At 38.3% G+C, this 17,488-nt stretch overlaps 1 protein-coding gene across 4 annotated transcripts in view; it reads right to left on the bottom strand.

Annotated features, from left to right (window-relative positions):
* Window positions 1-568: 568 nt before the first annotated feature.
* Window positions 569-17,488, bottom strand: part of LOC135203003 (zinc finger protein 257-like) — a 41,485-nt gene continuing 24,565 nt past the window's right edge. For 3 of the 4 annotated variants that reach the window (XM_064232558.1, XM_064232557.1, XM_064232555.1), the window contains exons 3-4: window positions 16,960-17,034; window positions 569-6,082 (exon numbers count right to left, since the gene is read on the bottom strand). In XM_064232558.1, coding sequence (XP_064088628.1) covers window positions 5,151-6,082; window positions 16,960-17,034 — 1,007 coding nt within the window. In that variant the 3' untranslated portion in view covers window positions 569-5,150. The remainder of the gene's footprint in view (window positions 6,083-16,959; window positions 17,035-17,488) is intronic. The other variant, XM_064232556.1, reaches the window with a different exon arrangement.

Here is a 17,488-nt window from a genome sequence, read left to right as displayed (position 1 = left end):
TACTAAACAAACATTGCCAGTTACTTAGATGAGTTTAAAAAGACATTTAATCACTCACAGGAACAGGTATAGTGCTTACTCGTACTATCTGGGTGTTTTATCAGCACATTCTTTTCCCTTAATGACTACATATGTTTTGTTTGCTTGTTTGTTTTTACGTTGCATGGAACCAGTGGTTATTCAGCAACGGGACCAACGGCTTTACGTGACTTCCAAACCACGTCGAGAGTGAATTTCTATTAACAGAAATACACATCTCTCACTCCTCAAAAAGGAATGGCCGAGAATCGAACCCGCGACCACCGAGGTGAGAAGCAAACACCAAACCACCCACGCCACTGAGGCGCTTTGACTACATATGCAGGGACTACACATATTCCAGCATTTATACAGGTTTCATATACTGTAAGTTGTGGCAAGAAACCTTAATTTACTGAACATATGGATTTTCAGGACAATTATTTTAATCTGTAAAAATTTACGAACTTCAATGGTGGCATGTTTTTAATTAATTCAACTGCTCACCACATTGCAGACAGGTCTGCTGTGAAAAAAAAATACAGTTGGGTAAAGAAAACAGACTCGTTTTATTGGTTAGTTTTAGGAATGATAGGAATGATAGAAACTGGTAATACAACTTACCACTACTATCCATATACATTGTCATGAAAATTGTAAAATATGTTCTTCTTTAAGGAATTTCCTAGTTCTCTCACCAAATTACACAAAGCAAAGGAAATAAAGATAGAAGGGCCTATATCGAACTAATAAAACTAGCATTGAATAGTAGTGCTTCAGTTCAACTGAACATGCTGTATTTGAAAATTATTTTTGTTCTTTTAGTTTTTCTTATTGAAATGTTTTAATACTAATTTGTCTTTTAAGTGTTTCTCATGCTTCTGTTGTATTTCAAGTATTTTTAATGCTTCCATTTGTCTATTTTCATTTACATTTATTAACTTATTTCTGCACTATTCAAGTTTCTACTGTCATTTACAAATGACCCTCATGGTTTATTCAAGGTTTAAACACCTTTACCCTTCTCCATTTCGTTTCTCTATATCTAGGGTAAGATTAAGATTTTAAGCTATCTGGCCCATCCAGACTGCAGTCGATACAGACTTTTACATCATTCTGCAGTATGTACACACTTGAAAAGTACCGTGTCCAAATTCAAATCTGTGAATAAAACTGCCCTACTTTTTTTTTTTTTTTTTTTTTTTTTTTTACCAAAATGAATGTATTTATTTTCAGTCTATACAAATATCAAACATATTACACTAATCTCTACACAAAGCTCTACGTTACAAGCTGAAAAATTACAAAAGTTCATTATGCGACTTATGCTAAAAAGATTTTTTTTTTAAGTACAGCAGAAAAATTTAACACAGCACTTCCGATCTATATCAGTCACCAATAATGCTATCAATCAACTGAACCAACTGTACAAGTGTCCATGACAAAAGAGCCTTGGGGGAGGGGAATGGAACTAATAACGTGCATAATCACACATACGAAATCCATTCATTGGGGGTAACGGGAGAAGAAGGTCAAGAGAAAAAACATGGTTATGTACTGAAGATTAAGTAGTACGTATATGTCTGTGACATTCATTCTTTCTTGTGACATGGCGCTTCCAATGATAATGCAGTCTTACTACTATTAATATAATAGTCTTGGAAGGGAAATCAACAACTGGTAAACAAACTACATGAGGTCTTTTATCGGGGTCTTTATGGTATGTAAATCACCGCACACTAACACCTAATAAAAAGTGAGAAGAAAGAATAAATAAAATAAAAAAGGGTCTTAATAACATTAGTACCTTAACTATCCCTACCACCTCAATTGGAAGGCAAATACAAATCTGTAAAATTAAAGCAACAGAAATAACATTCATTGTTAAATATTAATAAGGAGAGAAAACCAGCAGCCAAAAGCTTAAGAAAAATAACATACATTACAGTGCATACCTTAAGCTAAAAAGTAGATAAAAAAAAAAAAAAAAAAAAAAAAAAAAAAGTTTGAAATCATTGCACATAAGTCTACAAATCAAATGGTTTCAAATCATTGCACATTAACTCTACAAAAAAAAAAGAAGTTTGAAATAATTGCACATCTAAAAAAACATGGGTTAAAAGTCATTGCACAAGTCTAAACTATTACATCGTAACAATGTACTGCCGTGAGCATTTAAAGGTAAAATGATACAGTAGCTGCAGTTCCAAGTACTTCCATCACAGTCAATTACGTGGCAACAACGATCAACTTAAACGAGGTCAGTCCCACTTTTGCTCATCTCCTAAACGGTTTGGATTCTTAAATGCTCAGAGAAGTACTGCACAAATAAAACATGAATTAATCAAATGTATATCCATATTCCTTGTTGCAAGAACAAATATATCTGTAGTACTTACATAAAAACATAATAGCTTAATGGTGCTTAATGGTAATTAAAGAAGCCTATGGTATTCAGTGAAATAAATAGATACCTCAACAATCTGAGATTTTACCTGGCACACATGCTCAACGCAAACGTTCGAGGATCACATCAACAAATTTTGCAAGAGTAAATCCCACAGCAACCCTTGGAACAAGAATGTTTCCCTCCTAAAATAAAAAATATAATTGTACGAACGAGACTTTCTGTTAACAATTACCAATGATACCTTCTTCTAATACCGTACTTTGTACCACCAAACACTGGAATGATCAGTTGTTGACCTGCCACTATTATTATAAATACAATATATATATATCTATGACTAGAGCATACCATCTACAGAGTATTCTTATGACTAGCTATTGCTCACTCAGTCAACACAAATGATATAGAACTTTCAAAAGTACCAACAGATGCCTCCCCCTTCGACAAATGAAGAGATGATAATAAAAGACCCTCTGTCATAAATAAAAGCTTCTGGATATATATAATAAAAAAACTACTTGAGAATCCTTTCTTTTCGAACTATAAACAACTCTGAATTTTTTTTCAGTCAGCAATCTCAACAGGCAGTTGCGATGCTAAAATTTGCTGTAAAATATTGAAAGTATTAAGTAGCTGGCCAATTAAAAAAAAATATTACAGGGTGGCCATAATGAAGATTATTACAATTGAAACAGTAGCTTTAGGGCTGGCTGCCATTACAGAGTAATGCAGAATATACAAAATACTGTATGTTACAATGCAACAACACACATAAATTAAATATAAATAATTTGCTTGTATCACTGCTTTGCACTAGACCAAATCAAAACTTTTCAATTTGTTTCATTATTCAGATAAATTGTTTACACTTAATTCTTACGGACAACACTGACAGCAGGAGCTATGAAGACATTTTCTGAAAACACCAGAAATTTTCTGAAATATATAAACTATTGCTTTTGTCATTAAGATTCATCGATGACATTATCATGAGGTCCACATACATGTCATCTTTTTAAAAGATACAAAGAAAAAGTTCTCATATACACTAATGTATAAAATTCTCTTCTTTCAAGTACTCCACACAATTCACACAAAAAGAGTCAGAATGAACATGCATACTAGTATACATCTGTTTTCTGTTCCTCAAATACTACCTTCAACTTTAATAAAAACACCAGGAAACGTTTTCTCTCAGAATACAATACCTACTGTAGTTTGCAGACTTTCCAGCACTGCTACAAGGGGAGAGAGAGAGAGAGAGAGAGAGAGAGAGAGAGAGAGAGAGAGAGAGAGAGAGAGAGAGAGAGAGAGAGAGAGAGAACATCAAGGATATAGAATCATATTTAAATTTAATTACTAAAATTATCATTATTGCTGATAACTGTTTCCAAGTTCATATTGAGCGCAAAACCCAGGTAACACGGTTGACGCTTGTCTTTGGCGAAAATTGAAATACTGCACAGTATGTCATTTGAACTATTACCTGCCTATATCACCAACACTTCTCAAGGATCCACATTATTACGAGTCTGGTCTCAAAATCACAGCAACTGCTATAATAACAAAGCAAGATACCGAAGAATCTAAAAGCAAATTGGTCGTTAATATCTATGACAACAGACTCGGGAATTTCCTTTGTTAATTTATGACTGCTCACAGACCTGTCTCTTTAACTGTAGTCTACTAAAATATTAGGCAACATGGGAAAATTCTACAATTTTAAAGATACAAAATTTTCCAACCCTAAAAGTACATCTGCAGAGGCTGCTTGTTGCCTATGCATCGCCACTTTTAGCTAACAAAGGGAAAATGTTAAGAGACAGTTCTGAAGCAACGCCTTCATGAATCGAAGAGCAAAAGCTCAGCTTTATGTCTAACTCTGAACAATATAAGCTGCATACTGCTATACAGCACTCTCTTTAAAGAAAAAATATTTGATATAGCATACTGTACTTAGAAATGCCTAATTAGTCTGGTCTACTACAAATTTAAAATGTTATACCATCTTTGGATAGGACATTCCCACCTAAAATATTCACCTTTATAGATGGGGGTAGAGAACAAGAGTACAAAATACGGGTACCTTACACAGGAACTGACAACAATTCTCACTTGATCCTAACCTCAAGGTACCAGGCAACCCTTCAATAGAAAGGGGCATTCACACACACACACTCTCTTGAGTCTTAATATCTATAACTTGCAACAGATCAACAACTCTGAAGATATGATCTAACCGCATGGTTGCCTAGCCCCAAAAACTCGGTACGTAACACATCCAGAGCATCCATACTCTAAATGGAAACAGTTATCTATGAATACAAAAGCTTAATAGAGTGAACAATTTCACTTTCTGCATCTTCATAATTTCAATCTGAAATACTATTTATAAACTTTCAATGTGGCTGAAATCTTGTAATAACTTCAGACGTAGCTAACTTACAAGCGTGACTTACGCATGAGTGGCAACATTTATAAGATAATGGACTTTCAATTTTAGTTAATTTGAACAAAAATTTTGCCACAAAAATCTTAATATTATATATGAAACTATAAAAATACTTCTGAATATCCTACCTGGACTTACATTTACTAGAATGAAAAAAAATATTCATGAAAAAACAAATCCAATTAGATTTCAATTATTCTTAGTTTTGTGCTACTGTGAAATCACATAAAAATATACTGTAGTAAAACATCCATGCTCCAACTTATTTTTTTACTTTGTATGGATATTCCTGTGCTTTTTCATGTGATCTCTACGGGCAAAGGCTTTCCCGCAGAAGTCACAAACATAAGGTTTTTCACCAGTGTGGTACCTCAAGTGTACAGTAAGTTTATAGCCAGCTTTGAATTCTTTTGCACAGTATGCACAGGTGTAAATTCCATCTGTTTTCATTTGTTTCACCCTCTTGACTTTTGGTTTTGGAGGATTCGTAGTTGTCTGCGTGGACGCGTCTCCACCATTTGGATTTTCAACTACTTCAGTGCAATATGGAATGTGCTTGGACTTCTGGTGCGTGCGAAGGACATCTGAACGTCCAAATCGATCGCCACAAAAGCAGACGTACGGTTTTTCTCCCGTGTGGGTGCGGAGGTGGCGAGAGAGCTTGTAAATTGATCCAAACACTTTGTTGCATACATTGCATTCTTGTTTGTTTGCATCATCCACAGACTGCAAACTGAGCTGCGAGCCATCGAGAGGTTCCTGTTTGATGCTGGATGCTTCAATTGTAGTAATCTGTGTTGTGCCATCCATGGGTTCCTGCTTGATGATGAAATTCTCCTGATTGTTTATGGGTAATATTTGCTTGTTATTCTTCGCCTCCAGCAACATCTGTCTTCGGACTTCTGGACTTACTTTGTGTTTTAGAGAGTGAACCTTCAAATGATCGCTACGGGCAAACCTCTTCCCACAGAAACAGGCATACGGCTTCTCGCCAGTGTGTGTCCGGCGATGCAAGGTGAGCTTATCAGAACGGGAAAATGATTTTGTGCATATTTCACAAACGTGACGTTTTCCTTGCTCTTGACCAGTTCTCCCGGTTCCTTTTGACACAGTATGTCTTTCTTTTGAGGGTGCAGGAGTTGCTAGTTCCATTGTGTCAAGTGTGGTCACAGTTGAGTATGTCTTGTATAGAGTAGATTCCTCTGAAAATGAAAATGAAAATTATTCATTCCAAGAAGATACCATCAACACAAAATGAATACTAATATGTATCATTATTAGTCTATCCTAAACAATGAATTAAAATTCTTAACTCTCATTGGACTGGCTTCTGCAGATATGTCTCCTATTTAATAAAATGACATTTTTACAATAAAATATTTTTATATATACTTACCAAGTAATTAAATAGTTGAAGGTTTTTAACCATGGCAACTTAAAAATTTAAAATTTGCAGTAATAATTCAACTATCAAGTGTTAGGTGGTAACCCTTCTCACTTTTGGGGTAAAATAATTCAACTATCGAGTGTTAGGTGGTTAACCCTCCTCACTTTTGAGGTAGAAGTAGTACAAAGCAGCAAAGAGCTATTTCGTTTTATGCTCTAATGTCCATGTGAGGGGAGGAGGGTGGGCTCCAATTATGTAATCACTTGGTAAATATATATAAAACTATTATTAAAATAACTTTTACAAAGTAATTTACCTAGTAATTACATAACTGAATCCCCACTGATAGGACGTGGGATACATGGACATACTATACATACTCCAAAATATTAATAAATAAAAGTACGTCATGACTTTGAACTAGAAAAGTTACTAGCGTTGACACAATTCTTGTTGTTTCCTTACCTGGTAAGAGAGCTACTGCAGATAAGATACTGCCCCCTACTTTTGTGGGAACTTCACAGTAAAGGAAGGAATCCGGTGGCTAGTAAAGTTTAACAAGGTGCCCTTGCCCTGGGTGAAAAACCAGCCGAATCCGTCACTTACAATGTAACAAAAACCACACCCAACCCACTAAAAAACTGGTGGGTACTCCAGGTACAATGTATCCACAGGTTCCCCCTAGACTCAACAACCGAATCAAGGTGAGAAGATAGAGGGAAAGAAAGCTCCCTATGCTTCCTCACCCACCACCATACCAGCTATGGATAAAGGTCCTAAGGTACAGTATACCCCCGGTTTTAAGTGTTTCACATTTTCCAGGTCCACTCTGTCGTGGTTTATTGTGGAACACACCATCCACATTTCCATGGGGAACTTTCACTACTTTGCAGATTTTTCTTTGGGCAGCATCTCTAAAATCATCACTAATTCGTTTTTTTGATAGAGCAGCACTGAGTATTCACTAATTACTGTATTGTTTCATTAAAATATACTAATTACTATTTTTTAACTAAATAATGAGAGAGAGAGAGAGAGAGAGAGAGAGAGAGAGAGAGAGAGAGAGAGAGAGAGAGAGAGAGAGAGAGAGAGAGAGAGAGACTGTAGTTTTTACATCCAAGTCTAAGCACAGTATAAATGGAATCTGCAAGTGAAATACTGTTTTATTGATAGTTAACCATCTACACTCCACAGCTGAATCATTACCAAAAATTTTGAATTTTTAAGCTGCTGTGGTTGAAAACATTTAGCTATGTAATTACTTGGTAAGTTACTTATATAAAATTACTACTTCCTACAGCTAAATTTTTCCCAAGTATTTCTTAAAAGCTTGACAATACCTGTTGACTGGAATTAGGGTAGTTGTAAATAATGTTCACTGGTTAAATACTGCACTATACTCTTCTCCAAATGAGATATATATACTCCAACTCACCCTTTCAAGCCCATTGTCGCATAGGTTTTCTTGAATCTTTTTTTTTATACTATGTATCAGTTGTATCTTCTTGATATTTTGGTACAGCATGTTTTGGACCCTCTGGTTATTTTGAACAATATAATAAAGTACCAGAATTTACTGATTAAGGCAGTTTACTCTTGAACTTTTTTCAATTTTCTCAACAATCGTTGTGGATATCTGAACACCAGTCCTCGGCTTAGCTAAACAGTTAGTAAAAAAGCAATTCCCACTCGTTTCTCTGTCTCACACTTATGAATGGAAGAGTGTACTACAATATGGCTTTTTATGTTTTACATATCCAAATTAGTTTATACATTAAAAGTTTACCAGTATTTCTACGTTTTGAGAGATTACTGTAACCTCATGGTTCATTTACCGTGCGTAATTAGATACAGATGAGTGGACAGACAGAAAATTAGAGGGGCAGTAGTTTACTGGATTTCAGGTATGTTTATTTTGTTGTCTGATATGTGCAATGTCTGAAGTCACCGATAGCTTCAAGTATATGTCCATCCAACTGTATCAGTTATGGCAAACATGTTGCAGTATTGTCACCGTGGATACTGCATGGATTTGCTAATGTTACGTCTGTTCACTTGCTTAGTGTAAACATTGCATTACGCAACAATATGTAAAATTTTTGTATATATTGCACATACATTTTTTGCTATATATATCACAATGTATACAGTAGTGCCGTTAAGTATATCTTAGTTTTACTAGACCCCTGAGCTGATTAACAGCTCTTCTACGGCTGGCCCGAAGGATTAGATATTTCTACGTGGCTAGGATCATTTGGTTACTTAGTGATGGGACCTACAGCTTATTGTGGGATCCAAACCACATTGAGAAATGCATTTCCATCCCCAGCAATAAATTCCTCTGATTCCACATTGGCAGCGCGAGGAATTGAACCCAGACCCCAAGATCGGTAGTAGAGCACGTAACCGACTTGTCCAACGAGGAACTAGTTTGTATTAGTTAAAAAAAGTAGTGTTGCAGAAAAAATAACTATTATTTCATCCATTTCTTTTTCCTTTTCATTTCCACATCTGCAATATATAAGAACACACAAAAGACTATATGAACGATACGGAATAGGAAATGGTTATTGTTGCTAATTCAAAATGTAAAAAAAAGTCATGTCGTAGTACACTCTTCCATTCATAAGTCTTAGACAAAGAGAGAAACAAGTCGGCGGAGCTTCATTCCTAACTTTAGCTAAGCCAAGGACAGGTGTTCAGGTATCTACAAAGAATATCAAGGAAATTTAAAAAGTTCAAGAGTAAACTGCCTTAATCATTAAATCCTGGTACATCATTATATTGCCCAAAATTACTGGAGGTCTAAAACATGCTGTGCCAAAATATCAAGATGATACAGGTGATAAAAAGATATTCAAGAAAACCTATATGACATTGAGCTTGATATGGTTAGTAACATGCAATTTTATCAGCAGACTATGTACTTAAAAGAAGATATTTCCTTGAAGTTAACTTTTATATTTTTCTGTCAACTTCAAGATTGAATTTACAAACTTTGGATATGGCCACTTCTATAAAGAACATTCCATTCAGCCTTGCCTACAATAATCAAGATTATTATTGCCATTATAAAATATCTTAATAAGACCAAGTCACACTTCTACTCTCATTGGTTTTGCCCAAAAAGGATTTGTTTTGTACCTAGTAGTGAAAATGGAGCAGTTAATGTTAAGATGGACAGCTAGGTGAGGTGAGACCAGAGGGAAAAGATGAAAATTAGACAGAAAACAATGTGGCAGGTTGAAGTGACATGGCGCAGAAACTTTAGCATGTCTACAGTTTGCTATTTATTCAACAATGTAAGTGGTGCTCCCCTATGTGAACTAATACTGGAAAAACAGAGGTCAATATCAGCAGATGAAAAGCTACCATGTAATTTTGCAGGATGTACATTTGTTCACACAAAATTTAAACATCACATGATACCTAACAATTGTACAGGGACTCTTTTAAATCCTTTTAATATTATTCTACCTTATGTGAAGAAAACACTAGAATTTGTCAACATTATTATTACCTATTTCAATAGGGCTTAGTTTTTCCAGACCTCTGAGTCTCAAGTAGACTCTTCTCGGACTGGTTCTCAGGGATTAATCCTGAGAAGGGGAAGAAAGGAAAATAAATAAATAAATAAACAAAATAATAATAAAAAATTAAAATAAAAAATAAATAAAAAAAAATTAGACTGTTTGAGAAACCTGTCTTATTTAAAAAATTTATGATGTTATTAATTGAAAAATCTTTGCTTTCAGCTAGAATACTTTTCATTTTTGAATTCTGTAGATAAATTGATCTTTGCTGGGTCCAATTTGGGCACTCAACAAGTAAATGCTGTACTGTCATGGGTGTTTGACATCTGTTACACTTCATTGGTCAGCATGTGGTGCTGACATCAAGTGACCATGCGAGAATCTTGTGTGTCCTATACGGAGCCTTGTTAGGATCACCTCTTTTGATCTTCCCTTTTGTGAGGATGCCCTCCATGCATACACTTCAGTTTTTAAGTTTTTAAGTTTATTTGTTGTTGGCACTGAGGCCCATTCTCCTTTCCAATCCTGGTAAATCAATGGTTTAAAAGATGTTATCCAGTCTGACACTGGGGCATGTGTAATTGCTGGAGGGATAGTGCAGGCTAATTTGGCAGCTGAGTCTGCATTTTCATTTCCTTTTATTCCCACGTGTGCTGGGATCCAACATATTTCTATTGACAATCCTGATTGGAGGAGTTGATGAATTTTTATTTTTATTTCCTGCACTATTCAGTTTACTGATTTATACTGTCTTATAGCATCTATAGTGCTACGTGAGTCAATGAAAATAACAGAGACACTTACTTTTGCTTGTCAACAACAAACTAACCAATAACTATCTTAGAAACATTCGTAAAAAAGAAATTGTCTGCTGGTTGAATGGCTGCTATGTGCATGTGCACTAATGGACCTTGGTTTCAGGTGGGAAAGAACCTTTATTTTTTATTTTTTTATGTCTAGTTTGTGACAACAAACTTTGTAACTATCATCATACAATTTCAATTTTGTTATTTAATTATTTGAACATTCTTCTTTGATGCTATACTTAAAAATGTTTTATCCACTTTTATCATTTTACTTGGCCTTTTTCCAAAATAAAGATTTGTAAGATCTCTTAATGAGAAGTTTTCAGTAACAACCTCTGCCATTTTTTATTGTATGTTGCTAAGGAACAGAGTAAAAAAATGGCAGCCAAGCAGTGCCACACTAGGAATAGAAAGGTTGCCAGCATTAAATAAATGCTTGTTTGTTTCCTTACCTGTTGAGAGAGCTGCTGCCGGTGGTTACTGGCACTAGTAGGCACTTCTCTCAACATGCAATGGGGGTGGCAGTGGAACCAAGCGTTGCCCCTACATTAGTGGGAACTTTGCAGCAGAGGAAGTACACTGTGTACTAATAAAGTTGACAAATTTTCCCTCACCCTGGCATGGACAGGAAAAACAAACTAACACTATCACTTACACCACAGAAAAAAAAACCCTAACCAACCTTTAAAAAGCAATACAGAACTGGTGGGTACTCTGGGTACATAGTACCCCCTGGGTTCCCATAAATAAACCTTGATTCAAGGCAAGCTGATAGTAGAGGAACAATAAGTCGCTTACAGAATGGAAGAGGAGCATAAATTACATATGCTTCAAAGCTAAATAACTGGCGACCATTCTGATTTTGAGAGCTTTAGCTTTAAAAGACAGCAAGACATCCTCTCCAATTTTAGAATGAACTGCGGAGATAAGATCCCTTAAGAAGAATGATAGGGCATTCTCAGAGAGGGAATGAGTAGGATTTAAGTGGACACCACAGGTTACTTACAGGACCTTGGATCTTCTCTGTTCTATGTAGATGATACCTTAGTACTCTTACCAAGCAAAGAGCTCTTTACTCATCTTCTGGGCCCCGGATTTCCATTAGGCTTTCAACAGTAAATGAACTAGGCCAGGGTTTGGCTGAGATCTCTTTTTTGGCCAAAAAGTTGAGGGTGAAGGAACATACTGCATACCCTTGGAAGAATCCTATCCTGTCGAGACCATGGAGCTCACTGACCCGCTTAGCAGTTGCTAGGGCTACATGAAAGAGGGTCTTTTTAGTAAGGTCTCATAAAGAAGCTGAACAAAGAGGTTTCAAAAGCTGGAACTCGAGAGCCATTTTAGGACTACATCCAAGTTCAAAGATACAGCTCCTACTCTCTTTAAGCTTGGAGGTATCAAAGGAGTTGATAAGGTCCTGATTTTAAGATAGATCCACACCCCCGTCAAAAAACAGAGCATACCTTTGATAGTAGAGGAGGAATGACCCCTAGATGTTCTCAAATAAAAGAAGAAAATCTGCAATGTCTGCAACAGACATATAAGAAAACGAGATGTTGTGTATTCTACATCAGGCGTAAAAGACTGTCCACTTGGCTTGGTAGACTGCAGCTGACCTTGAAAATCCTTTCGCTCTAATGAGCTTCCTGACAGTCTGTACCATGTCAGGGCCAGAGTGGACAATCCTTGGTGGAAGACCTGATGTTGGGCTGTCAGAGAAGACTTGGCCTCTGTGGTAACACCTCCTGGAAATCTGTCAGAAGCCCAAGGAGATCTGGGAATGACTCCTTCCTCTGCCAGAGTGGGGCTTCTATCGTCATCGTGACATTCTGCCGGGAGCAAAACTTATTCAAAACTTTCCTTATCATACTGAATGGTGGGAAGGCATACAGATACAGATCTTTGTTTGACCAGTCCTGTAGCATGGCGTCCTTCACCCATACTAGAGGGCCCGGGACTGGCGAACAAAATAAAGAAAGACGACGGTTCTTGGAGATGAGTAAAGATATATGGATGGTCTCCTCCACAAGTTCCACAGATCCATGCACACCTATGGATGTATTCCACTCTATAGGGACAACCTGACTGCAACAGCTCAATTTGTCTGCTACACTGAGCTTGCCCAGGATGAACCTTGTCACAAATCTGGTCTGACTGCTGTCTCCCCACAGGAGAAGAGACCTCGCTGCCTTGCAGAGGGAGAACGAGCGAGTCCCCCCCCCCCTTTGCTTCTTGATATAAAACAGGGCTGCGGTGCTGTCTGAATGCAGTCACTGTCTTGTTGAAAACTTCTGTCCCAGTGTTGCAGACCTAATGGATCGCTATCAGCTCCTTGACATTGATGTGTGAGTGTCTCTGAAACCGGGACAATGTCCAATACACTTCCTTATTGCCAATAAGAGCTCCCCAACCTAGATCTGACACATCTGCCTAGAAGTCTAGGTTGAGATTCAACAGAGGCAGGGACTTTCTCTCTGATAGTCTGCTTTCTGACTTCTACCATAGGAGGTCTTTGATTTCTTGATATAGGAAAAATGAACATGTCTGGAATAGATCCCCTGTCCCAGCTGCCCTCAGGAAGAACTGAAGGACTTTCAAATGGAGTCTTCCCAGAGAGACAAACTACTCTATGAAGGATAGTGCACCAAGAAGGCTCATCTACTGGGGGAAGAAATCATTCACTTTCTGTGAATATCTCTATTCTCCTGAAGGACAGAAAAGCCTGAAAAAACAAAACCTCTGAGAGTCTATCGTTACCTCCAAATAAAGAATCTTCTGCGTTGGAGTCAGCTGGGGCTCCTATCTGTTGATCAGCAGACCTAACTCCTAGGCTAAGTGGAGGGTTTTGTAAGGTCCACCATGTGCCTCTCCTTCGAGGATGACTGAAGAAACCAATCGCCTAAAAAGAGAGATGTTGATTCCCATAAGATGAAGCCACTTAGCAATGGGAGCAAGAACTCGGGTGAAGACTTTTGGAGCTGTCGAGAGGCCAAAACATAAAGCTTAAAACTGGTAACTCTGTTGAGAAACACGAATCAAGAGGTACTTCCTGGAGTCCAGGTGTACAGGAACATGGAAGCAGGCATCTTGCATGTCAATGGTAGTCATCCAATCACCTTGGTGAATGGATTACATGACAGAGTGACTTGTTTCCATCTTGAAGGTTGTCTTCTTGAGAAGGGATGGACATCCTCAGAGAGGGCCGAAAACCTCTCTGAGCCTATGGAGTAGGTGGTCAACACGATGGGAGTGTTGACTAAAGGGGGATTCTCCCTAAAATGGGAGTAGCCCTCCTTCAGTACTTTCACAATCCACTGCTCTACTCCTCTTGTACTCCATTTCTCCCAAAAATTGGAGGAGTCTGGATCCTACTGGTGCATGGAGGACAGGGTCCTCACTCCTGCGTGGAAGACTTGGAGGAGTTCTTAAATGGGCGAGATGAGAACTGGAGATTCATCCTAGGTCTGGGTTGGGCCCTTTGTCTGCCACCACATAAAGAAAACGGCTGAAGGGGAGAGATGGACTTGGTACTAACCATTGTCAGCTATCTGGGGCACTTAGTCGACTTGGCCAAGAGGTCCTGAGTATTCTTCTTTTGAATATCTGAAGCAATGGTGTTGACATTGGACTAAGGGAAAAGGTGGTGGTCAAGAGGTGAGAAAAGCAGAGCTGATTTCTGTGAAGCAGTGATGCCCTTTGTGTTGAAAGAACATCAAAGCTCCCTCTATTTAAGAATTCCCATGAAGAAGAGAGAAGCCAACTCTTACGAACCGTCCCTAATGCCCTTATCTGTACATGAAAGAACATTAAGCCAGTCTGAAGCAACGTCTTCAGGTAATGAGAAGTCTTTAATCTTTCATACTAGTGCCCCTACTTACCAGTCCAAGAAGCTAAAGACTTTGAAAACTTTGTATAAATCCTTGAGGAGGTGATAAAGTTTTTTGGGAGAGGGCATCACCTTAGCAAAAGAGAAGGCCGACCTCCATAATGCGTCTTCTAGGGCAGAGATGTCCCTCTGGGAGGATGCAGCGATTTCCCGAGAAGGAACTTCCCCGGTGGCATATGACAAATACCTCCTATGGACTAGGTCAAAAGGAGGATAACTAAAGAAGGACTTCCCTTGGTCTCTCTTGTCTGAGGGCCAACTTTCAGTCTCATTCAGGGACTTCCTTGCAGAAGAGGAGAGCACCATCTCTGGTAGCCTGGAGAAATCAACAGGCCTGTTACTCATAAACAACATGGAAGCAGGAGAAGCCGGGGCTGCTGGTGAGAAAGATATCAGGGAACTCTGCGACAAATAACTCAACAAGGGTGCATAGGCTGAAGGAGCAGAGCCCTGTTCCATATCATCACCTTCCTCCGATGAAATCAGGGATAAAAGTAAAGTCAGCAGGGGCTGAGGAAGACATAGACTCTCTTCAGAAGACCCAAATGTCAGCATGCATAGGCTGAAGAAGCAGAGCCCTGTTCCACATCATCACCTTCCTCCGATGAAATCAGGGATAAAAGTAAATTCAGCGGGGGTTGGGGAAGACGTAGACTCTCTTCAGAATACCCAAATGTCAGCAAGTTGTTGCTGGATAAGAGCTAATGACAGATCCAATGCTTCAAAAGCAGGTGAATGACAAGATGGATATGAGTGAACAGAAGATGGTGTGACATGCTTGGTATCTGGTGCCAAACGGAATATGAGAAGGTTCCGGGCGCTCAAAGAAAGGGACTGGACGTCTAGGCACTGATTAGAGCTCGGACACTGAAGGGCATTTAGGCGCTTATGGGCGCTCGGGCATTACTGGGAAATTGTAAGTGGAAGAAGAGCGCTTGGACAACGATGAATGTTTGCATAAGGAAAAGCGTTTGGGTTTCATCACAGGGCACTCTGTAAAAAATCGTTTGGGGCTATACCAGAAGCTGCATGAAGGCTGCAGGATGTGAGAAGGTTCTATGAACCTCTTTTCAGAGCTGGAAGCCTCAGAACCCGAGGACAGATGACTCCTTTCCATAAAGGCGCCTTTGCGACAGCTGTCTGTCGTAACCTCGGATGTTGCAACAAGTCCCACTGAGGGGGTGACTACCTGTGGGCGGACCCCACGACTTCCCTTGGGTTTCTGGTTTGACTCCTACGTTTAAAGAGAGTATGCCAGTAACCTTTGCCTAGGAGCATCAGCAAAACTAGTAGCCACCTCCTCCACTAGCACTACCACCTTCCACTTTGTCCATTAGGACTTTCAGAGATAACCCCAATTGGGCCACAGTATTCACTAAAAGACCAATCTTCTGGTTAAAATTATGCACCATTTTCAACTCAAGGCTGGCAATGGGGTCTGGGTTGGAAGCATGGGAGCTCGGTAAAGGAGAGGGTGGTACAGCCAAAGGGCTGGGAATAGGAGACGACAAAGTGGAGACAGGCACAGAAAATAAAGGAATATTGCCATCACTGGAAAATTCACAGAATTCTTCTTCCTGTCTCAATTGAGTTTGGCTAAGTAAGAACCCAAGGCCTTCCAGTCTTTACATTCCTTACAAGTTAAATCCAAAGAATACACCTGTCCTCTACAGTCCGTGAACATGGTACGAGAGTCATAAGTTGCTTTTTGCTGCAATAGCGAAAGCTAGTTGAACTTGAATCCGACATAGTACTAAGGTCCTAACAAGTCAAGAAACTTAACAGTCTCAATTAAGGGAGAGAGAGAGAGAGAGAGAGAGAGAGAGAGAGAGAGAGAGAGAGAGAGAGAGAGAGAGAGAGAGAGAGAGAGAGAGAGAGAGAAAAAAAAATCTCCAAAGTAAGAATAAATATCTCAATCTGTGACAAAAGGTCTCACAATGAAAACCTAGCATATATAATTGTTGTAGGCTACCAAATTAATTAAAATTTAACCAAATGGAAGAATCATCACATGGAAAATTGTTGGAATCTCAAAACAAGCAGACTGCTCACAACTGAACCTCAGTTGAGAGCCAACAGAAACAAACTGAGCTCTTTGCCAAGTTGTTCCTTTCTTAACACAATAATGGGCTAGGTCAAGTCACCTCACCTACACAATACTAACTAGTACTACCTGCAAATTTCAAAATTTTAGCTGCTGGCAAGTTGAAACTATAAGCACGGTAATGACTTGGTAAGTTACTTTATATAAAAATGCCATGTATTCATAAAACTGCACTGATTTCTAGGTTAAAGGCTCTCATCACGACACTTATTTGTATTAAAATTCATGCATTATATTCTGTTGCAGTGGCTTTAATGAGTAACTATAATACCCAAAGACTTCATTGTAGTACTATATTTGAAGGTTAGCGTACTAAAGCTGAAACAAGTGACTATAATGAAAGGCATAGGCTACAGTACTCACCACTATTGTCTTTCAAAACTGTTAGAACACTTTTGTCAAGAGCAGACAATTCCTGTTCACACTCCCCAACAGGTCCTGGAATGAGTAAAAATATGAAGATTGCTAAAATAATTGCATATGGACTAATACCTCACCATAAAACAACAATTATCACTATCACATTTTTACATCCAGGGTTAGATGCCTGAACTGTCTCACATACTTTCTCTTCTGTTAACTTCATGATGTTCCCATCTTTCTTTTAAGTTGGCTTACTGCCATTTTTGTATCTACAAATAACTGTTAGTTTGCCCTTCTCATGTGCACAACCGATCTTGATACTTATGGCTGAGTTTATTAACACTTTGAAACAAACATTACTGTTTGCCATTGTTTGTGAAATTGTAATTTCACACCCAAATCAGGAGCAAAATAGTCATCATTAATGTTTTTGCATTAAATTTTCCCTTTATTGGGTTACACATGAAATGAACTCTCCCAATGTCTTTCATCTCCAGTGCATTTGGTCTCAATACCATATTTAAATCTT

The sequence above is a fragment of the Macrobrachium nipponense genome, chromosome 33, assembly GCF_015104395.2.
Source record: "Macrobrachium nipponense isolate FS-2020 chromosome 33, ASM1510439v2, whole genome shotgun sequence".
NCBI classification, from domain to species: Eukaryota; Metazoa; Arthropoda; class Malacostraca; order Decapoda; family Palaemonidae; genus Macrobrachium; species Macrobrachium nipponense.
This window is presented reverse-complemented; position numbering and strand designations above follow the sequence as displayed.